General features: G+C 59.2%; 1 protein-coding gene across 5 annotated transcripts in view; it reads left to right on the top strand.

Annotated features, from left to right (window-relative positions):
- The window catches only part of IL16 (interleukin 16), an 82645-nt gene that overhangs the window by 54870 nt on the left and 4752 nt on the right, over nt 1-23023 (top strand). For 4 of the 5 annotated variants that reach the window (XM_036931839.2, XM_057494887.1, XM_036931840.2 and 1 more), the window contains 10 exons: nt 23-137; nt 3565-3638; nt 4187-4403; nt 5105-5222; nt 6672-6804; nt 10093-10180; nt 12082-12566; nt 15762-15912; nt 18392-19427; nt 20929-21097. In XM_036931839.2, the coding sequence (XP_036787734.2) occupies nt 23-137; nt 3565-3638; nt 4187-4403; nt 5105-5222; nt 6672-6804; nt 10093-10180; nt 12082-12566; nt 15762-15912; nt 18392-19427; nt 20929-21097 (2586 nt within the window). Of the gene's footprint in view, nt 1-22; nt 138-3564; nt 3639-4186; nt 4404-5104; nt 5223-6445; nt 6558-6671; nt 6805-10092; nt 10181-12081; nt 12567-15761; nt 15913-18391; nt 19428-20928; nt 21098-23023 lie in introns of those variants that run through there. The other variant, XM_057494888.1, reaches the window with a different exon arrangement.

The raw sequence follows: 23023 nt of genomic DNA, 5'->3' as shown, positions 1-23023 counted from the left end.
CCGACCTGTCTTCCTCCCCCAGGGCCTAGGCTTCAGCATCGTCGGAGGCAAGGACAGCATTTATGGCCCCATTGGAATTTACGTCAAAACCATCTTTGCAGGAGGAGCAGCAGCAGCCGACGGAAGGCTACAGGAAGGTGGGTTTCCATCCCTTTGGCGGCGGGGGTGCTGGCTGAGGACTAAAGCCTGACCACCAGGCCTTGGAGGACATCAGGCCGCGTCATGCTCAGCGCGCTGGCTGGCTGTGTTCGCACACTCAGTCCCGTCCTGCTGCCAGGACGCCCCCCCATCTCCCCTGCTGCCGTCACCTGCCTTCTCGAGGTCCCCACCCAGCTGCTGGCATCCTCTGACAGCCACTCTCCTGCCTACTCCATGCCCCCTGACCCACACCCGAGGGAGACCCAGCCCAGTGCTTCTAGTGAGCTGCGTAAACCTTCTCTGGAAGCCCGGGGTGCTCTGGGCTCTAGGGACGTTGAGAATTACCAGTCAGGACCCCTGTTTTGAGGGGCTTGTGGTCTGTCGGTCCTGGTCCCGCCAGCAGCCTCCCCTCAGCTCTTCCGTCATCTCGGGGAAAGGAAGCACCTGCCATCCTGAGGAAGGGGCTGGGCACAAAGCCATCCCCGGGTGCCCTTCGCTGTCTTCCTGTCCTGGGGGGCGCAGGGTATTCTCTCCACCCCAGCTCTGCCCCACAGTCATGTTCCTCTGATGGGGCAGTAGGCTTGGCCCCAAGATGCCTGGGGACAAAGTCAGCCAACCCCCTAGAGACCTGCTCAGCCCTCTTCTCTCTCTCTCCCTGCTGCCTTCGTCCATTCTGTAACTTGAGTTATTTTCCGATGTCCATGACCCCCAAATAAACAGCCAAGAGATCCCCAAGGAGTGAAGTGGAGGTGCGGGCAGCTGTGGAGCAGAGGGAACCCCCGCGGGCTGGACACCGGCTTACACAGGGACCCCAGCCTAGAGCGGCCTCCCAGCGCCCCCGCTCGTCTCTGCCAGGCCAGGGCTGTCGGCTACGTGGAGCCTGACGCTGCTGAGGGCCTGACTTGCCTGTTAGGCTCCGCGTGCTGCAGGCCACGGGCTGAACCCGGCCCGCCACCTCGTTTTGCACGGCTCATGGACGAAGAATGGTTTTTATGTTTCTACATGGTTGGAAACTCAAAAGAATTTTTGATTCTTCGGCGGCATGTGAAATGTGAAAACTAAATGAAACGCAGACGTCAGTGCCCATAGAAAAGCCTTGTTAGCACATGGCCACGCTCACCCACCTGTTGTCCAAAGCCGCTTTGGGGCCCCCCCACCCCCAGCAGTGCTGAGCGGCGTGAAGGCACGTGGCCCGAAGAGCTTAAAATATCTACTTTCTGGCCCTTTACAAAGTTTGCTGACTCCGACGTTATGCGGGAGTATGCATGTGGATTTTACCGTGTGGGCGGTGGGGCGCGTTTCCAAGGCTCTTAGAATCCGGGAAGGACCAGCTGTGACCAGGGCTTTTGGATGCTTCGGGAAGCAGAGTGTGGGACGACATGGCCGTGGGCCGCTGAGAGACCAGGCGCCGCAGCCCCGGCTCAGAGGCCATTGTGGGCGCCGGGCCGCAGCTCTGAGAGGCCCCAGGAGGAAGGCGCTGCGCGCAGTCTCTGTGGGGGGAGGCCGGGGAGCGGCGGGTCAGAGACCTCGACCTGGTCAAACTCCCCCCAACAAGAGGCAGAGGAGGAATGGGGATGGGCGGGCCTGTTGAGGTTCGGGCAGCAGCGCGCAGGCCGAGGCGTCCAGGCGGCCCCTGGGCGGTGCTGTCCAGCAGCCGAGCGAAAACCTGTGCCTGGCTGCGGAACGGGGGTCCCCGGCAGCTGGGAAGGAGCTCACGTTACAGCCTTACGGGGTGCGGGAAGGAGGCAGGGCAGCGGGGCCGGGCGTGCGCGCCCCAGGGGCACCGCCAAACCGAGAGGCGGGTCAAGGGCGGGGACAGGCCCCGAGGCGGAAGAAACGTGCTGGAGGCTTGAGAATGTGTCGTGGTTTTAGTGTCTTCCGTGGTCTTTCGGTGTTGGAGTAAAAGGTGGAGGACTTGGAGCAGCCCGTAAAGAGGGTGTTGTGTGCCCTTTTCTTCCCGGAATGCAAGCCCGACCGAGCCCGGCTTCCTTCGTTCTCTTTTCTTCCGCCTGGGTTCTTGTCTCCCTTAGTTGATAGCAACGTTAAAAACTCAGCGAGAAAGTCATTCGGCTAGTCTGCAATCGATTCTAGCCTCAAAAACTGGACCAAATCACCTTTTGTGACTTCTTTCAAAAGCAAAGCTTTAGAATCTGCCCCGGAGTCCATGTCCAAGCACACGAGCTGCAGCAAATATTTGGCGTTCACGTCAGAGCTGTGCTCCCCTTCCGAGCGGCGATGGCGAAAGTTCTGTTTGGTGAAACCGAGGTCGGTCACCTTCCGCCGGCTTTGGCCAAATGACTGAGGACTCTGAGGAGCCCAGGGTTGGCCCGGGTGTTCCGACGCCTGGGAGAGGAGGTCAGCCTCCGTGTCCTCAGGAGTGGTCGTTCCCAAGTATGACCGTTGTATAGCCATCCTTCAGGCAGAGTAGTTGTATTTTGACTATCTTAGAGGTGTGTCTGTTTCCACTGCCCAGTCTCACCTCTTGATCTCATGGTTCCCCTCCCGGAATCTCGTGAAGACCAGGGCTGAGCCTCCCATTTCCACTCCAGGTCCAGCAACCTGACCGATTCAGCCGGTCTGCGCCCTCTCCCCAGCCCACCTCCACCCTTTCTTTTTAGCACGTAGACATGTTGGATACAATAGCCCCTCTGAACTCCAGAGACAGAAACGGGAATGCTTATCTGCTGGGAAACAAGGAGACAACCTCAGATGGAGGCAGTGGCAAGCTCAGGAGCTGATGACGGGAGGGCCAGAAGGTGCCTCCCGGGCCTCGGGGCCGGGGACTGCGGCTTCAGTGTCCACACAGGACAGGGGCCGTGGCCTTGGGCCCCGGGGAACCTCAGAGAACGTTCGCACAGAAAAGCTGCCCTCCTGGAGGGCCATCAGGCCTCAGGGAACAGCGAGGAACCTTGACGTCGCCCCCCAGTCTTGGATGGGGAGGCAACACCTCCCAGACCATGACTGAGCCCAGCCTGTACCACGGCCACAGCTGGAGCCCCTACTGGGCACGGGAATCCCACGCTGAGGACCTCATGTTAACCCTAGTCCTCAGCCACTGACCCCCTGGGCTGCCTGCAAGAAGGAAAGGAAAAGGGGCTTGGCAGCAACTTGGGGTGTCAAGAAAGAGCAGCTCTCCTGAAAAGCGAGCTCCGTGTAATGGCCGCACGCTCTGCGAGGTCTCGTCGGCCACCAGCGGGCCGGCAGAGGTAGCCGACGGGAGCCTGAGCCCTCGCAGGTCAGGGCTGCAGGGCACCCCAGGGGGACCGCAGAGCCTCCCAGGCAGAGCGCTGCACGAGGGACTGACCCTCACAGAGCTCTAGGCGGCGGGCAATGCCGGGCAGCCGGGCCGGGAGACCAGGGTTCAAGGCTGGGAAAATGTCCCTGATTGGGCAACTTCTTAACTCCTGTTTCTCCCTGTCCCCCCAGGTGATGAAATTCTGGAACTCAACGGGGAATCGATGGCTGGACTCACACATCAGGAGGCTCTTCAGAAGTTCAAGGTGACCATCTGTGACCAGGATAGGGCCAAACTCTGGGGCCTTCAGACAAAGGAACCAAGCCCCCAGCATCACCCTCCTTCATTCAGACCTACACAGTCAGACCATGGGCTCCTTTGGGGGGACCCCAGGGTTAGAAAAGAATGCAGCTCAGGAAACAGTAGTGCAGTCTGTGCGGACTGTGTCAATTATTTAAGATTTATAGAACAGTTTTAAAACCTTCTACATATATAATATATATTGATGTATTTATAAATGTGCTTCACATTTTTAAGGAAATCACTAGAAAATAGTTCTGAGGCTCCTTCTAGTTAGCTCCATTCAAGACTGTCTATCTGGCGTGTATGTACACATATGTATGTCCTCTACATGATGTCTTATCGTATATGCACATACAGACACACGGCCCATGTGCAGGCACACACACGTACACGTCACACGCACATGGCCCTGTGGCCTCAGAGAGCACCTCCTCCCCTCACTCTCAGAGGCAGGTTCCCGCCTCGCCCTGAGTTGCTGCTGAGCAGGTGGCGCCCCCTCTTTCCTTCCAGCAAGCCAAAAAGGGGCTCCTGACCCTCACGGTGAGGACTCGGCTGTCGGTGCCCCACTCCCCGAGCCGCCGCCTGTCCCCGCCGCTGGCCCGCTCCCTGAGCTCCGGCACCTGCACCGCCAGGGACAGTGGCCCCCTTGTCTCGGGAAGCCCCACAGCTCCTGCCAGTGCCACTGCGTGCAGCCCCCGAGTCTTGGTGGAGGTGTCCCTGGAGAAAGGTAGGGGCTCCTTCTGGAGGTGATGCCACCCCGCCTTTCCATACTGGGAGTCAGTCCAGGGACAGGAGTCGCGGCCCCTGCTTAGCAGCCCAGTCTGGTGCTCTGTCGGCCTGCAGACGCCCGGACATGCCACCCCAGTCCGTCCACGTGTTCTGCCGCGGCAGGCACCGTAAGGCGAAGCAGAGAGGGCAGCTCACTCCCCAGGCCACGCCATAGACGGGCCGGCAGTGGAAGCCTCAGTGGACAAGCTAAGGGGCCCCGGGCAGCTGGCCTTCCCTCCCCGGTACTCATCTTCCTTCCTGGTGGCAGGAGACTTGAAGTCCTTTCAAGCTTGGTCACTGGGGGTTGACAGCCGTTACCTTGCAAACCCCGGGCGGGCTGCCCTCTTTGCTGAAGTGCAGCCGAGCTGAGGCCTGAAGGATGAGGGGGAGGCAGCTGGGCACGGGGCTGGGCCCTGGCAGAGGAAATGTCCTCCTTCCCTAGTGTCCCCCAGCTCGGACTTAGCTTCCTCACCTGCCTCACTGATGCTGACCCTAAGCAGTGCCTCCCCCCAGCTGCAGCTCTGTGCGCATAGGCGGCATGGATGCCAGCAGGAAAGGGGGCACCAAGCGGCCCACAGCAGTGCTGGGCACGGGATGGGCTAGTATGGGCCCAGGGACAGCCAGTCGCGGCCCCTCACCCCTCCCTGGCCTGCCTTCCAGAGGCCGGCGTCGGGCTGGGAATCGGCCTGTGCAGTGTGCCCTACTTCCAGTGCGTCTCCGGCATTTTCGTTCACACTCTGTCTCCGGGATCTGTGGCACATCTGGATGGACGACTCCGGTAGGCCCTTATTTCTGTTTTTGTTCTTATAAGCCCCTGATTTGCAGCAGAGGGAAGGAATTCCTCAAATGTCAGGAGGCCGATTTGGAGACAAGACATTTGGAAATGGCCCAGACATGGCTCAGAGCCTTGCTCCTTCAAGTGTGGTCCCTGGACCCGTGGCCTTGAAATCGCTGGGGAGCTTGTCAGAAACGCAGACTCCCAGGCCCCTCCCCAGACCTGCTGAATCAGAATCTGCATTTTAACAAGACTCCCTGGGACCTGTATGCACCCTGATGGTTAAGAGGAATTGTCTCAGAGAACACCAGCCCAATGGAAAGCATGAAGTAAATACACTTCAATTCAAATTTAATTCACAAAGAATTCATAGTGAATTGCATAGGAGCTTTGATGCTGTTTCTCTTGTGCTCAGGTGGGTAAAGAAGCTTACTGAGCAAATTGGCAGTTTTAACTGTTTCTTGATGGCCTAAGCAAAATATTTTTCAGTCACCCCAGGTGTATTTCTCTAGGAATAACTTCTAAAGAACAGATCTAACTGGCTTTTCCATAAGTGACCTGAGATACGTAATAGCATTTTACCCCGGTTTAACCTGCAGCAATACCTTACACCCCAACGTCGGTACGTCTTCTCTCACAGTATAAACTCTCATATGATATGACTTCATGTCTGTTTTCTCTGGCTGATTTTGGTTTTGCTATATGAGGAGAGTTTGGCTATAGATGGGGAAACTGAGCCACAGAGGGTGAGATAAGTTCAACAAGACCTCGCTTAGGGATCTAAACACTTTCTAGAAAGGGCCAACCAGTAACTATGTGGGCTTCATAGGCCTTAGCAATTCGGCTGCAACTGCTCAAGTCTGATGTAGCATGAAAATAGCACCTTCTGTGACTCAGTTTCCCCACCTGTGAAACATGGGAGCTGGATCATCCACATACAATGCATCCCTGTTTTCTGCTTCACTTTTTCCCACCTCCTCCTGCCTTACAAGAGTGAGTTCCAACACTGTCTCTCCTTAGTTCTTCTGCAAAAACTTCAGCTGCCCTCCACCCAGTTACCTCTTCCTTACCTTTGAGCACGTACTGGCCCCCTGTGGGGACCCGAGAGCAGACGTGATTGGTCAAGTCACGGTGAATTGTTCAATTGGTTATGTCGGTTAAACTGTGCCCTTAATGTTGATCGGGCGTATTTAAATGGGAACAAGAGGAAGGCCAGACAAACTTGAGCTGACGCCCGCCAGGTCCCCACTGCCTCCCGCTCTGTGGTCCCGCGGCGAGGGCTGGGCTTTGCTGCCCTGGTCTGAGTTCCAGTCCGGCCGCTGAGGGCTGCTAACTGATGTGAGTCTGAGGTCTCATCAAACAGCCCAGCCAGGAGTGGGACCCCAAGGAAGCCACCACCCAAATGCCCTGTTGATCAGCTTGCTGACGGCTTCCTGTTGGTGCTTTCGAAAGGTGTGGTGATGAGATTGTGGAAATCAATGACTCCCTGGTGCGCTGCATGACGCTCAATGAGGTCCACGCCATCCTGGGTCACTGCAGTCCTGGACCAGTGCCCATCACCGTCAGTCGCCATCCGGACGCCCAGGTAGCCCCCTACCGCTGGCCCTCTTCCCAGGCTCGCTTTTTCAGGACCCAGGTTGGGACAAGAAAAGGATGAGAACAGAGATGTTGCTGGCTGGGTTTGGACCTGAATTTCCAAGAACCGGTTCCGAGTTCTGCAGCAGAGTTCCACTGACAAAGTCCTAGATGCCAGAGGCAATGGTCATTAGCCTAGGGACACTCGTGGCTGGGTGCCACAGTCTAGGGCAGGAAGATACAGACCCAGGGCCCTTCTGCAGATGCAAGAGAGTCATTCATGTGTGCAGCCAGGGGGTACCCCTAGGTGGCTGTCTGGAACTAGGCTCTGAGCATACAGAGGTAAGCAAGTTCACAGGATACCGTCCTGCCCTCCAGAAGCTCAGGGTCTCATTGAAAAGACCGACACAAAAATAACTGCAATATAGCGTTAAGACCTTGGAATACAGGGATATAGAAATGAAGGTTATATAGAGCAAGAAATAGCAGGAGCTGGTTTTCTCCGGGCGAAGAATCTGAGGAAGGATGGATCGGGCAGTGGGGACACAAAGCTCTAGGCTACAGAGTCACGAAGGGCCTGTCCTAGGAGGTGGCAGGCTCTGTGCAGCCGGGATGGAGGGTAGTGGGAGAGAGGGCTGAGCACAAAGATCGGCAGGCATGGGGTTACGCCATGAAGGGTGTACACAGGATGCTAATGAGCTGGCAGTTTATTTCGTGGGCCGTGAGGAGTCGAGGGAGGTTCTGTAGCTATGGATGTATTATATTCAGGTCCTATTTATTTTTCAACCTTTGGAGGCACTGTGGAGGACAGGGTGGAGTAGATGGAGCCCGGATTTTGTAAGAGAAAGGAGATGCATGGTGAGGGTCTGCACTGCACAGCAGGCATGGGAAAGGTAGAGAAGAAGGGGCGACAGGAAGCCACCCTTGGGGAGAACCAGCAACATCTGCTGGCCGATGAGCATGGGGGGCCCCAGATGGCTGGATGGCTTTAGATTGGATGACCGAGTGATGCTAATACCACCAGCAGCAGAGAGAGTGGGAGAGGGTGAGCTCGGTGTGGACACGCGGAGGCCGGGGTGCCTGTGGGCGTCCCGTGGGGGTGCCTGGCAGGCAGCTAGATTTAGGGCTGATGGCTGCAAGTGGGTCCAGGTTGGAGCTAGACTTGGGAGCTGAAGCCCTGGGCCTCGCTGAGGTCGCTTCGGGGCGGTGGTGATAATCGCCATGACGGCTTGTTAATCCTCAGTGTGCGCCAGACACGTTCACCAAAGATGCGGCCCAGACAACTGCATTCGTTGTTGGGAGGCCCCCCGAGTCAGTATGAGTTTCCTTTCCAGTTCAGAGGAGGACACGGAGGCCCAGGAACAGAAAGGAGCTTGCCCCGTGGTAGAGCGACGAGGTGGAGAAGCGAGGAATGAAGCCCACACTCTTCGGCTAATGGGCTCGTGACCCCCATGGAAATGGGGTGGAGAATGGCCCTGCCTCGTAGGGTGGGATTCATGCCAGCCCCACTCAGTTAGACAAGCCCATGGGGAGAAGCACACTTCTTACTTAAAGTAAACAGGGAATTCATCTAAAATATCTGGGCCTAGAAGAAAAGAAAGGGGGTGCGATGGGTTCCTCGGGGCCCCTTGCTGCCCTGGAGTGGAGAGGGCGACAGGGCGCAAGGCCCCTGCCTGGAGGGAGGGGTGTGTGCATGCGGAAAGAGGGGGCCGAGGCCCAGCTGCTCGACCAAGAAGCCAGGTCCTCAGGGACAGCAGGGCTGGCGCAGCAGGAAGATGAAGGCGCTGGAGGCAGGGGGTCCCACAGGCCGGGCAGCAGGGCAGAGACAGGAGGGTCAGGGCCTGGGAGCAGAGTGCCTGGCTTGGGTCCTCATCGCCACTTACTTGGGGTGACCTTGGACACCCGTCTCACCTCTGTTCCTCAACTCTGCAGTGGTGGAGAGTCCTACCCCGCTGGGCTGCTGCTGAGTGTAGCTCATCTGTTAGAGTTTGCCATTTGCCAGGTATAGTGCCCAAAACTGATTTATTCAGTGTTACTACTTTTAACCGCAGTAAAACACACAGGCATCACAGTTCTGTCTTCGCAGTGTTTAAGGGTATGAGGTCGTTCACACTGTCCCGCAGCCACCGCCATCCATCTCCCCGGCGTCTGAAACTCTGCAGCCGTTAGACACTGACTCCCCTCCCTTCCGCGGCCCCGGCAGCCCCCGCCCCACATCCTGTCTATGAATTTGACTGCACTGGGTACCCTGTGTACGTGGAATCATACAGCATTTATCTTTCAGTGACTGGTTTATTCACTTAGCATAATGTCCTTAAGTTTCATCTGTGTTGTAGCAGGTGTCAGAATTGCCTTTCTTTTTAAGGCCGAATAATATTCCATTGAATGTATGGACCGTGTTTTGTTTATCCATCATGTGTGTATGGACATGGCTGCTTCCATCTTTGGGCCACTGGGAGTAATGCTGCCCTCGCAGGGGTGTACATGTGGCTGTTCAGCTTCCTGCTTTCTACTCCCTTTTGGATAAATATCCAGAGTGGACATGCTGGGTAGTATGGTATTTCCAATTTTAATTTTTTGAGGACCCTCCGTACTACTTCCCACAGTGGCCGTGCCATCCTACATTCCCGCCAGCAGGGTGCAAGGGTCCCGGTTCCCCCACACCATTATCAACACATACTGCTTCCTGTGTTCTTTTTTTCTGATACCAGCCATCCTAGGGGTGTGAGGTGGTATCTTATTGTGCTTTTGACTTGTATTCCCCAGATGGTTAGTGATGTGGAGTGTTTTTTCATGGCTTCACTGGTCATTTGTACATCTTCTTTGGAGAAATATCTATTTAAGTCCTTTGCCCATTTTTAACTGGGTTCTTTGTTTTCCTGTTGTTGAATGGTAGGAGTTCTCAGTGTATATTCTGGATTATAACCCTTTATAAGATACGTGGTTTGCAAATATTTTATCTCTTTCTATGAGCTGCCTTTCATTGGTTTGATTGTGTCCTTTGATGCACCAAAGACTTTAATTTTGACGTAGACCAGTTTATTTAGCCGAGAGAAGGTTGGAGGGTTGGGAGGGGCCACCTTGGAAACCCCTTTATGGACAGACCTGGGGCTTCACCTGAAAGATACCAGGGAACAATTGATGCCCTGACATCCACAGGGTATTTCTGAAAGTGGAATTCGTCAGCTATTTGCAGAGAGAAGAAACCAGACTTCAGGGGCCCAGCCTGAGGGTGGGTGCAGGACTCGGAGCCTGGCGCCAGGGTTCCCACTGTGAGGAGGTGACCACTATTTCCTAGGTCTCCGAACTGCAACTCAAAGAGGCTGTGACCCAGACTATGGAGAACATCAAGTTTGGAAAAGAGAGGCACCAGTGGAGTCTGGAAGGTAGGAGAAGTGGTGGGCTTTCACCTGCGGTCTCTGCCCTCTCAGGAAGAGCAGGGTCAGCCATTAACTCACCCTCTGCCCCGGGAATATGTAACGTCATCACAGGCAAGCAGGGGACCGTGGCCGAAAGCTAGCAGCCCACCAGCTAAATCTGGCTCACATTTTTGCTTTGTTTGGGGGCACAAGATTTTAAAAGCATTCGAATTTGATGAATTATCTAAATGGCACTTCTGGTTCTTCCCGGTTCCCACTGTTCCCTGTTTAAGGCCAGGTGGCCCTTCACACCGTCGTCCCTGCAGGCGTTTCCACCCCTTGGTTCGTGATAATGGACTCTTTAGAAACGATAATATCTGGTAATATAACATCTCGTATTTACTGAGTTTTTATAATGCGAGACACTAGGCTAATTTATGCATTATTTCACTAAATATTTATATATAATTGCTATGGGAAAAAGTGAGGCCCTGAGCGTCCCCCTCTCTCACAATCTTACCTTGCGGTGCACAGAGGGCCTCGGACGGGAACCAGGCTGGGCGACTCCAGCGCCCAGCTGTTGGGCCTCGTCTGGGCCACCATGGCACGTGTGACGGAATAACATGAGGCTAGAAAAAGATAGGACATTTCAACCATATTCTGCCATTTCCACCCACTCAACATACATATGTGCTCAGGAAAAAACCACAGAGAAACACCCCAGTATTCCGAGAGTGGGCGTCTCTGGTGATAGGACCGCAGTGGAGTTTCTACTTCCATCCCTTCCTTTTTGTGCCGAGGTTTTTCTAATGAGGGCGCACTATTTTGTGCCTGGGAAAAACAAGAGCACGTGTTTTAAGGAGCATTTGAATTTGAGGCGCTGACCTGGGTTCTCTGCGGGGCTTCCTGCTCTGCCGGCCTCACTAACGAGCTAGGATTCGCGCAAGAAGCTGCGCGTCACTGCTCCCAACCCGTTGCGCTGTGATTCTAGGAAAGGGACATTGACAGTTTACCCCTAGAGAAGGGGCCTCTCACGGCTGTGCGGGTGGGCTGGGTGCCGGGAATATGGGGATGGGACCGGGAAGAGGTGACGGCGGGAAGGGGGGCGCTGGCTGACACTCCCCGGGGGGCCGGTTGTGCTTCCTCCTCAGCTGGGAAGGAGCGGTGACCCCTCGAGGTAAGGCTCAAAGCGCACTCACGGCTACTCCCCCTTTTTGATGTAGAGCCTCCAAACAGGCCCCATGACCCTGGAATTATCTCCACTTTACAGATGAGAAAATGGAGCCCTGCAGGTTGGCAGGGAGCCGACACTGAGAGGGTGTTTAGCTGCAGGGTGTCAGTTCGGAAGCATTCTGGGGACAGCACCTGTTGGGGACAGGGGGGCAGCAGGGCTGGGCAGAGAAGTCGAGCTGAGATGCACACCTGGCAGCTTCAGCCCAGGGACTCGGGACCCCTCCCTGGGCCTCAGGGGCTCTGGACCCCCTTCTGTGGACCCCTGGAGCTAAAGCAGCCTTTGAGAATGGTTCTGTAAGCAGAAATGGCCCCTCCTTCATAGCCCCATCTCCATCAATCAAAGGAAAGGGGGCGCCCCTTGGGTGATGCGCCTCTGTGTCTCTGAGGCCGTCCTGGAGGGCTGACACGTGCAGCTGGCCCCCTCTGGCACTCCCCACAGGTGGACACCACCCTTCCTTGATGGGCAGGTTTGGGGGGCATCTCTGCACCCATCACACGGGGATTTAGAAAAGGGGAATGGGTTTCCCAACCTAAAGTGCAGCTTGCCAAACGCAGGACAGCCAGGCTCCAAAGTGACGTGAGGTGAGCTGTCAGCCTCGGGGCGCAGTGTGTGGCCCGTGGCCGTGGAGATCAAGGCCGGGGTGTGCCTGCCTTCTGGAGCTCAGCTGCCGGGGGTCCCGTGTGCCCCACTGCAGGTGTCAAGAGGCTGGAGAGCAGCTGGCACGGGCGGCCGACCTCGGAGAAGGAGCAAGAGAAGAACTCGGCGCCCCCGCATCGCAGGGCTCAGAAGGTCATGGTCCGCTCCAGCAGCGACAGCGGCTGTGCGCCCGGGTCCCCGGCTGGGAGTCCCGGCCGCTGTGGGGAGCAGCAGCCGTCGGGCCCGGAAGTCAGCCCACCGAGGCCCAGGGCCGAGCTGCCCCCGAGGCAGGAGCCAGCGGGGCTTCCCGCGGCCCCGTCCAGGCCGGCCCAGGAGAGTCCGCCCCACCCTGACGGCCAGGACGGTCACCCGCCCCTGAGACTGAAGAAGTCCTTGGAGATTTTGGTGAGGAAGCCCACGTCCTCCAAGCCCAAGCCGCCACCCAGAAAATACTTCAAGAGCAGCAGTGACCCTGAGATGGGTCTGGAAGAGAGAGACTCTGCCCCGTGCCCTTCTGGGCACGCCTCGCCCGCCCGTGGCCAGGTAGGAGGTGTCTGCCAGGTGGGGGGGTCTCCAGCCGAGCGTGGTCGGCCTTGAGCGTTAGCAGCTGCGTCCCAGGGGGAGTGAAGGTTTCTCCTGCTCCGTGGCGGAGGCGCTCAGCTCCAGCCCGGGGCCGACTGCAGGGAGGCAGGGTTGAAGCTTGGCAGACACAGAATTGGGGGCCCACTCCTGCGGAGGGGCTTCTGGGCTCCCATCGGAAACCCTCTGGGAGTCAAGGCTACTTTCACATGGGTCACTGTCGGGCTCCCTCCCGGGGCACCATCGGAGCCCCTGAAGGCCGTTCTGCCAGGGGCCGGGCAGGGGACTTTGGTGCACAGGCCTGCAGGTGCTCTGCTCGCTGGGGGAAGGTTTGCCTGAACCACTGAAGCGGGCAGGAGCTGGTTACCCTCTTCGGGGAGCCAGCCCGCGTGCTCGTGAGAAATCAGCTCTCCTGCCTTCCTGCTTCCTTCCGGGGACGTGTGGGGGCCACGTTCTCCGAGCCTCGGTTTCCTTCTCTGTTGACTGGGGCTAAGGTCGGTGGCTTCCTCCAAGAGCCGGTGGGGATTCAGTGGAACCGCTCAAGCGAGTGGCCGCCAGCACCCCTGTGGCCATGTTTGTGCTGTGTGGGTTCCTCCCCCTGGGCCACCTGAAAATCTCCGTTTCCTTCCTCTGAGGCGCCTGCATCCCCTTACAGAAGGGCAGGCCGGGCAGCTGCCCCGTCTTGGGCCATTTGCAGGTGCTGGCACTGGGCTAAGTGTGTCACGTGCACCACCTCAGTTAAGCAACAGCAGGATGTGGGTCCCGATCATGCGAAGAGGGGACAGAGGGCCTTGTTCAAGGTCACGCTGCCCGTGGGCCGCCCGCTGGGTATGCTCCTTGCCGTCCTCCCCCATCAGCTGCCTTCCCAGAGGGGCAGTGGGGCCTCTGCGGTCCCTTGAACAATCTGACATTAGGGTTGACAAACCTCAGGAAGATGTGAAACCGTGGGGTGATGGTAGGGGGGAAGGGCTCCGGCAGGAGGCGGGGGAAGCGAGGGGGGTGAGGAGGCCCCGCCCCGAAGAGGAGGTGCAGGCTCCCGGCGCAGGCGAGATGTGGGCAGCGGCCACGCCAGCCTGTCAGGGGGCTCTGTCCCCCACCTCTGCCTTCAGGCAGAAGTTCCATTTTCCCCTGGGCCTGAGACCTGGGAGTCCAGGAGGGCGGATGGGGGCTGGAAGGTGGGGAGCCGGGCTCCTGGCTGTGCTCCTGGGGACCCAGAAAGGCAGAGAGGCCTTGCCTGTGGGCCACCTGCCAGGCTGAGCCCTGTGTGAGTCAGGGGGTGTCCCCAGGCGAGGCGGCCGGAGGAGGGGAGGCCACCAACGAGCTTCCCATGGGTGCATCCTGTGAGCAGCCTTCCTCGGCCCGTGCGTCCTGCCTCTTCAGCATCTGTGGCTTCTGCCTGCCCCCCACCTCCTCTGCTCCCCGTCACTCTGCTGTCCCGTGTGGCCGACGTTTTACAAAAGCCGGACCAGCACAGTGCAGTCTGCTGGGCTGAGGGGTCACAGAGAGCAGACGCTCGCTGGGGCTTGGAGGACACTCTCCCTGCCAAGCCCGCACCCCTGTCCTCTTTGCTTCTCTCCCACCCTCTCCCTCACCCGTCAAGCTCTGTGCTAGGAAGGACTGCACAGAGGAACACTTGAGTCAAATTGAATTTATTTCAGGGACTAATTAAAAGCAAACCTCATGAAGGGAACGCCACGCCACATGTGTGGATGAAAAGACAAAACACACTTGTGTCTGTGCCCAGATGCAATGCGGCTTTGACAGTTCTGGTTGGCACCAAGAGCGTCAGCCTGTGAAGGTGTCCACGACTCATGGGTGCAGACAGCTGCCACCTTACCGAGCTCCCAGCGGGGTGCTGCTCAGTCTCAGCCACACGTCATGTCTCCTGTGTGTTAGAGTCCCAGCTAGCGCCAGGCTGTGGTGGTGGGATGCTAACACCATGGCCAAGCCTTGCCTTCTCAGGGACGCATTCACAGAGCCCCCTGAGCTGGTCGGTCTCAGTGCCTCCCGAAGGCTCCCCTAGAGCTCAGTTCCCGGAGGGGCCTTGGCTGGGGCGACGCTTTGTGAACACATTTCCAGCTTTTACAGACCTTTCGTTCTCGAACAGTCATGTAGGCATCAGATCTCAGCCCACGGAGGCCTGCCACCCCCTGACAGCCCCAGATGATGCCTTTGTTCGTCCTGCGTTCCTTCCTCTTGAGGGGAAGCTTGCAGCCTTGTTACTAGACCCCCACCACCCCGTGTGACTCGGAATGAGGAGAGGCAGCCGGTCTGGCACGTGTTTCTCTTGCGGACGGTCAGGCACAGGGGGCAGCGTTCCCAAGGCCATCTCCCTCCTCTCTTCGCCCTGGGGGTGGGCTCGTGCTTGTTCTCCCCACAGTGGGGGTCTGTCCATTGGGAGCAGTCTTCTGATTCTCCCCCGGGAAAATTCTTACACTTCGTTCAAGGACAGGACAAGAGGCACCCCCTAGGGAGCCTTCCCCGCGCCTCTGGTACAGAACTGCCGCCCTGCCTCCTCTGGGTTCTGGCAGCACGTCACTCGTGCCGTATGGAAACCCAAACTCTGGTCAGTCGCCAGCCGCCTGTAATGGGCCTGGTCCATCTCGTCCTGAGGTTGCATCCTGCAGGCACCCCAGGCTCCTGTGGTTGAGGGGAGAAGCAGTTCTCCACGGACTGGTCCTGTCCTGCTGCAGGCAGCCGGGGGACCCCAGCACAGGCCCGAGCCCTCGTCCCCCTCGCAGCACGCTTACTAAGCACCCGCGTAATGAATACGGTGCCCAGAGCAGGCGACGCTCCCTTCCTCTGGGGCTGTAGCCTTAGCTCAGTGAGGTGGCGGTTCTTTGCCCACCTGCTTCTACCCTGTCTGTGCCTGGGGGGCAGCTCAGCGGGAGCAGGGGTGACTGGAGCCATGCCAGCCCCCGTGGACGCCCCAGGCCACTTCCTGCACACAGAGCCCGGGGCCTGCCTGTGTGCCACGGACCAGGCTCTTGGAGGCGCAGGGGAGCCCCGGGGTGCCGGGTGCGGCGTCAGCCGTGGGAAGGACCCTCCTGGTGCCGATGAGCCCCCCATGCAGCAGCCAGGCAGCCGCTCCCCGGCCCCACAAGGGTGAGCCTAGCCTGCTCAGCCCCACTTGGGTCCCACTTCCTGTTTACGCTGCAGGAAGCTGTGGGGATGTTACCACCACGGCTGCCACCGGAAGACACGGCCGGGACAGTCCCCCGCGCCGTCGCCTGCTGCCCAGGACCTGCAGCCGGCCCGCACCCAGCGCCCTCCTCGGAGGCCCAGCCAGGCAGGAGAGCAGCCCCCCCAGGTAGGCTCCCGTCCGGGCCTCCCAGAGGAAAGGGCCTTCTGGGTAAAGGCCCGGTGAGGAGGGACGGATGTGACTGTGGGCCGAGGCCTGCAGGTTCTGGGTTCTGCTGCTGGACCCGGAGCCCCGAGGCGTGCGGCAGCGGGCACCGTCCTGGGTGGGCACCTCCTGGCTGGACTGGTGATGCCGAGTGAGGGCCAGTCCAGTCAACCGGGGAGTGGGGCCTTCAGGAACGGGTCCCTAAACATGCCCATCCAGCCATCCTGGGCGCTGCCCAATCTCTAGCGTGTTGGTTCCAGGACTCCCAAGCTGGAGGCACAGGGCCAGAAAAGCAGGAAAAGTGTTTTGCTGGTGGCCCCCGCCTCGGTGAGGGGCAGGGTGGGGTGCCCATAGGTGCACCTGGCAAGGCCGACACGAGTTGACTGTGCAGTGGCTTGTTAGAAAGAACATGGGGCTTGGGGACAGGAAGGCCAGGGTGGGAAACCCGGCTCTGCCCCAGTGGCACTAATGGGGTTCCGGGCAACTTTCTTTGCCTTTCTGAGCCTCGATTCACTCATCAGCAAGGGTGGTGCCTCACGAGAACCCCCGGGCGACTCAGCGAGCAGGTGTTGAATGCTGCCTTCGTGAGGCCCTGTGCCTGCAGAGATGAGGAGAGGAGAAAGGGGCAGAGGGACAGAGGAGGAGAGAGGGGATGGCCAACTGCTGCCATCAGGGGGCTCCCCAGAGTGGCAGGGAAATAGATGCATGGGCAACCACTCCGTGCCTGCTTGGGAAACTGCATGGAGAGCACGGAGAGGGCTCCAGGGGGCTGGGGGGCATTATGGATGGAAACGTCTGGGGCATCTCACCCCAAGCAGGTGCCCATCCCCCTTCCCAATCGGGGCACACAGTAGGACGCACTCTGCCCGGCGTGAAGGGCTTGCCTGCAGAGCCTCTGCCGAGTGTGTCTACCCCAGCCCCTCCGCAGAGCAAGTCTAAACCAGAGCCTGGCAGAGGAGTCAGCAGCCACCAGGACTTCTGGGTGGCGCAGTGTCTCCTTGATGTGAAGGCTGATGCTCTGCGTGGTTTGCTCCCCTGAGGCCTGGCATTGAGGCGAGGGACAGGAGGGCTCAGTTCTCCTAAACTGGGGTGCATTCTGGTGTTCAGCATCCCCGGAGCATGAACCCAGAGCAGCATACTCCTACCCGGAGGAAGAGCAGACCTGGGGGCTGAAGGAAGGGCCTCACATCCACTGGCCTCTTTGCTGTGTGGGGCTCGGGGTCTGCCTCCCTCGGACCCTGGGAAAGAGCCAGGCAGGGTCTCCCTCATACCCTGATGGGATGCAGGGCCAGTGCTGGCTTCCAAGCAAGACCCCCTCATGCCGCTGTGGTGGGGAGGGGCTGAGCTTGGCAAGCCTGCCACCAGAACAGCTGGGAATCGGCTGCCAGCTTACTGCACTGGCACTCAGGCTGCAGCTCGGGTGGGTTACACGTGGGCGGAGGGAAGCTGCACGTCGGGTGGGTTACACGTGGGCGGGGGAGGCTGCACGTCGGGTGGGTTACACGTGGGTGGAGGGAGGCTGCAGCTCGGGTGGGTTACACGTGGGCGGAGGGAGGCTGCACGTCGGGTGGGTTACACGTGGGCGGAGGGAGGCTGCACGTCGGGTGGGTTACACGTGGGCGGGGGAGGCTGCAGCTCGGGTGGGTTACACGTGGGCGGAGGGAGGCTGCACGTCGGGTGGGTTACACGTGGGCGGAGGGAAGGCCACTGTAAACGCCAGTGTGCAGCCAAGGTTGGGAATCTCTGTCACGAAGCCTCTTTCTAGAGGATCCTGCCTATCAGCCCTTTAGGTAAGGAGACTCCTCTGTTGAGTGAGCCAATCAGTGACCGGAGAGGACAGGTAGCTGCAGTCACGTGACTGCGGGGCCCATGGGAAGCGTGTAAAGGGGTGGACCGCTGGGCTGGCCAGGGAGAGAGAGGCCATGACTTACTGGGCTGGCGGTCCAAACCAAACGTGCCTGCCAACTGCGGTCTTTGGTTTAAAAGTGTAAAAGGTAAGAACTGCTTTGGCTTCTTACATTTTCAATGGCTTCCCTGGGAGGCTGCTTAGCGCGGCTGGGAAGGACACAGAAGCAGGGAAGTCGGGGGGCACAGGGATCTTGCCCCGGCTCTGCCAGCGGGCGGCCCTTGCTCCTGAACCCTGCATCCCTGAATTGTCATGACAACTCCAGAGGCCGGACCAGGTGGCCTCCATGGGCCCTTGCAGCTCCCAGACGCTAGGGCGCCGTGGAGCTCACTCCAGCCTCGGGTCCTAGTGAGCCTGTCCGCTGGCGCTTCAGTCGGGTAATGGCCCCTGGGTCCGGGGCTCCCCCACGCGGGGGTCCACCTCTCCTGCTGACCTCCTCCCCCAGAGTCCTCCTTGCTATCGGCTTTGAACTAGGACTGGGGTGAACACTCACGTCCACGTGTGACGCCCGGCGCCGGCCTCGTTTCTGCCCCGCAGTGACCCACCCGCTGCTCCGGAGGCAGGCTCGGATGGACTGCAGCCCCGATACCACGGCCGAGGACCCGTGGGTTCGGATTTCCGACTGCATCAAGAGTCTGTTTAGCCCCATCATGAGTGAGAACCACAGCCCCATGCCGCCGCAGCCCGCTGCCAGCAGGGGCGCAGAGGGGACGCAGGGCCACCCGGCCGGGACCCCGCCAAAGCTGGATGCCCCCAGCGGTGCTCCCCAAGTCTACAAGTCGGCCGACAGCAGCGCCGGGAAGAAGGGTCCTCCCGTGGCCCCCAAGCCGGCCTGGTTTCGCCAGAGCTTGAGAGGTTTGCGGATTCGCGCTGCAGGGGCGGCCGCCTGCACCCAGCCAGTGCCCGCGCCCAGGGGGTGCCTGGGGCCCCACACGCAGGCCGTCTCCTCCATCAAGCAGAGAATCAGCTCCTTTGAGACCTTTGGCGCCTCTCAGCTGCCTGACAAAGGGGCCCCGAGACCAAGCCTGCAGCCCTCCTCGGGGGAGGTGGCAAAACCCGGGAGGCAGGAGGGAAGCAGGGTCTCTGGTCCCGCGGGGCGAGGGGCTCCCCACTCCGCTGCGCAGCTGTGGCCGCAGTGCCATCCCGAGGCCTCCCAGGCCAGCGAGCCAGGTGTGACGGGAGCCCTGCCCCCAGGACAGCCGGCCACTCAGGAAGCCCTCGCCCCTGACCCCCACCTGCTCCTGCGGCTGCTGTCATCTCAGAGTGAGGACGCTCAGGGCCCGGTTGTCAAGGCGCCCAGCCAGCGGGCGCGGAGCTTCCCCCTGTCCAGGGCGCAGTCTTGGGAGCTGAGGTCGCAGGACGAGAAGATCAGCAGGCTCTACTCCATCAGCAGCCAGGTGTCCTCGGCCGTCATGAAGTCCCTGCTGTGCCTCCCGTCCTCGGTCTCCTGCAGCCAGACCGCCTGCGTCACCCTGGAGGGTGCCCCTCCAGCGCCGCTGTCCAGGGAAGGCCCTGCAGCAAGCGGTTCTTCAGAAGCTCCTGCCTCCTGCCCAGACTCGGGGTTCTCGCTCAAGTGAGTGGCTCTGCCCAGGGCCCCTGCCCTCTCGCCTCTCTCTGGGGGCCCTACCATCTGAAAATGTCTCAGGGGTACTGAGGGCGTGTTCCACCTGCCTCTGCATGCACGGTGTGCGCGTGTTGCCCCCCGCCTTCGGTGGTAAGGAGGACAGCTCACAGCAGCTGGTCTTCTTGGCTGGGGTGGGAGGGGGCGGGTGACCTGTGGACCCCTGGCGGGTGACCTGTGGGGATCTGGAGAGCTGACGCGTATCCAGCAAGCCCCGCTATTGCCTGGAAAGGCCCGACTGCGGCCGGGAGATGACCCCTGGGGCATTCCTGCTGTCCCCGCCCCACAGTGCGGCCACTACGTTCTGCTCATGGGGTCAGACCCTGGCACTGGGGGTCGGGACGTCTGGGCCCCGGGCCCAGCTCCGGAGCTGACTCCGTGACCACAAGCAGGCTCCTTCCACGCCCACTCAGGTTTCCCCTTCACTTGAAATTAGGAGGTGGGCGAGACCTGCCCCACAGAACTAGGGGCTCCCAAAAATGCTTGCCGGGGGCTGGGCTTCTTCTCTTAGACGGGGTTGCCCTGCACGTACCAGCTTCGTTCACTGTTCCCGCACTGCTGAGAGGGGCTTGGGGCTCCCTGACCCAGACGTGCCATCAGGTTCCATCGGCTGCAGGCCAACCGTGGAGGGCCGGGGAGGTCCTGGCAGATGCCTAGAGCAGGGTCTGAAGAGCCCACCCAGCTCCCATAGCTGGTCACAGCTGGTCGGTGGTGGGACGGAGCCCTTCGGCCTTCCGCATCCTGTCGCTGGCGTTTTCTGACTGAGAAGCTGTTCCGTGGGAGCCGCCAGGCTCTCCGTCAGAATTTGCTGCTGTGGGACCCCACACCGCTTGGTGGCAAAGGTCTGTCAGTAGAGGGAGGGGTGCCCTCTATTACTGAAACCACAGTTTCATGCAAAATAAGAACTGTAGGTAGGAAAAATAGCTGCAGATGCCAGGTAAGTTCAGAAGAAAAAGCCATGCCAGACACTAGCCGAGTGGGCGCCATTCAGAGTTGTCAGGGGCCAAGGTGGCTTCCAGGTGCGGACAGCCCTTAGGGTGGGGAGGGCAGAGCTGAGTGTGTTTGCCCAGCGCCACCCCGGCGACTGCCTCAGAGCCCCGCTGTGACCCCACAGGAGCCGCAGTGCAGACCTGTCCAGAGTGTCAGCGGGGCTCTGGGCTGAGGGCTTGAAGTTTACAGCACAGACTTTGGAGTCCTGCACTGAGCTGTGATTCTGAATCCGGATCCCAGCGCCTCATACCCATGTGACCAGAGGCAGGTTATCTGCCACTTGAGGCCCCCGTTTCCTCATCTCTACAGTGGAGGGTGCTGGGATCTGCTCATAGATTTGTTGCATCCAATAAAAGAATGCGCATCGCTGCTTAGCCCCAGGCCCAGGCTGAAGTGACTATGCAGTAAACGCTAGTTCTTATCAGTGTCATGATTCACACCACGTGCTCTTTCTCCACGAAAGCCTTTCCGAGCTGCGAGAGTACACAGAGGGTCTCAGTGCGCCCACGGAAGCTGACGATGGGGACCACGGCTCCCCTCAGGCTGGCCAGTCGGTCATCTCCCTGCTGAGCTCTGAGGAATTGAAGAAACTCATAGAGGAAGTGAGGGTTCTGGATGAAGCAACCTTGAAGGTAGGCTTCCTTCGTACGCACTATACGACGAGAGCTTACTGTGAGCGGTGGGGTCCCCTGGGGCCAGCAGCCACCCAGACCCAGGTACCCCTGCCCACGGTGACAGCCACCGTGCCCCTGGGCCACAGCAAGGCCTCCCACTTGGAGATTTGTGACTATGAAGTGCTCCCGGTCATTGACTAACTGCATCTTTTCGACCATTTTATAAACGAGAGAGGTGATCTCAAGGTTGCAGAGCCTTAGTGTTTTTCTCCAAGTTCAGTGCTATTTCCACGGCCCACGGCAGCTGGCCTGGCGGGCGTCCCCAGGGGCAGTCTTCACGGGAGTCCGCTGTCCTCGTAAGCAGCCTGGGCTGTGAGCTCTCACCCACGCTTCCCCTGCACACCAAAAGGGGACAGATCCCGGCCCCACGCTTCAGTCCAGTCACTCTGAAAGTCCCACTTCCCGTATGCTTCTGAGTACACCCCGGAGGTGTGGGGGAGGAAGTGGGGGGCAGGTGGGGGCCAGCTCAGCTCAGATGAGTACGAGCTCACAGGCCTGGCGCCCTCCTGGCACACTCCGAGTCTGCACAGGAGCTTCTGGCACAGGAACCAGCCAGACTGGCATGAGAAGCTAAGGAGGCATCACAGTGGAATTCTCCAGGCCACGGGGGAGGTGAGGCCTGGGGAGCACAGGATGCCCCGGACTGCGGCTCCTCTGTGACGCCCGCTCACCACCTGTTAGCAGGTCCAGCGTCCTCCAGGGCCTTACTCCAACCACAAAGAGCTGTCTGGCCTAGGTGTTACTGGGAGGGCGTTTGCTTTGCAACTTTACAAAGGCCTCTTGCAGGGCAAGTAAGCAGATCCCTGCATAAAAGCTGGGAGATGTGGGCCACTCAGTGCTGGGGCAGAGGCGGGACAGTGAGGCACATGCATCCCTGCGATCCCTCCTGGGTTTTGGGGTCAAAGGGTCACAGAGCGTCGGGTGCCAGCACACATCACTCTCTGACATGAGGTCATTCTCTTGTGCCAAGGTACTAACTGGTGGCCTGAGAGCCATGTGGACCTACAGGTACATTTTATTTGGTGTGCATGGTGATTTTTAAAATTATTATATTCTAAATATTATACAACCTGAATCATAACGTGGCTTTTTGGCTCCTTTTCCTTAAATGGAATGGTCAGGTGGCTTTGGGCCTGCGTTGCTGTGTAGCCGCTGGTCCTCTTGAGCAGGAAATGGGCTCTGCAGTCCTCCATGGTCCGTATCACTCCTCAGTGTCTCACACCTACCCATCTTGCTCCTTGAAGTGGCCTTCCTGGCCCCTGCATGCATTTGAGTTTGAGACTCCAAAGGGGCCAGAATGGGTCTCTGACTTCAGTGCAGGGGGATTGTCTTGGTTTGTGGGAGCCCATGTCCAGGCTAGGAAGCACTGTGTGCCTGGGGGAGCATGTGTGTGCACATGTGTGCAGGTGTGTGCATGCATGTGTGTGTCCAGGTGAGTGCCCTGTACTGCTGCTGTGCTCACAGAGGAGCAGGCAGAGGAGAAGCAAGTGATCTCTGCAAAGCAGCGCTGACCCCGGGCGTGCCGACTGGAAGTCCTCCAGGCTGGCCCCGCCCCATGCTGAAATGGCAGAGCTGTTACCCAACAGGCTGGGATTTCCAGCTGACCTAGCGCACGGCATGCAGGCCTGCTGTACATGTGTGGGTGTAGATGGGGTAAGAAAGGAAAAGGACTTGCGTTGCTGCTTTACACACTGTCTTTTCTTCTGGGCTTCCTATGACCCCAGACGGTAGAGCCCTCTCTTTACGGACGACGCAGCCCTGAGGAAGTGGTGCAGCTTGGAGCACAGCCGAGCTGCGGATGGAGATCAGGCCGGCCTGATGTCAAAGCACTTGTTGGTCGTTCATGCTGTCGCAGTGTTTCTCTAATGTATGCAATTTCTTCTG

This window comes from Manis pentadactyla, chromosome 18, assembly GCF_030020395.1.
Source record: "Manis pentadactyla isolate mManPen7 chromosome 18, mManPen7.hap1, whole genome shotgun sequence".
Classification (NCBI taxonomy): Eukaryota; Metazoa; Chordata; class Mammalia; order Pholidota; family Manidae; genus Manis; species Manis pentadactyla.
The sequence above is the reverse complement of the archived record's forward strand: the minus strand, read 5'-3'. Positions and strand labels throughout refer to the sequence as shown.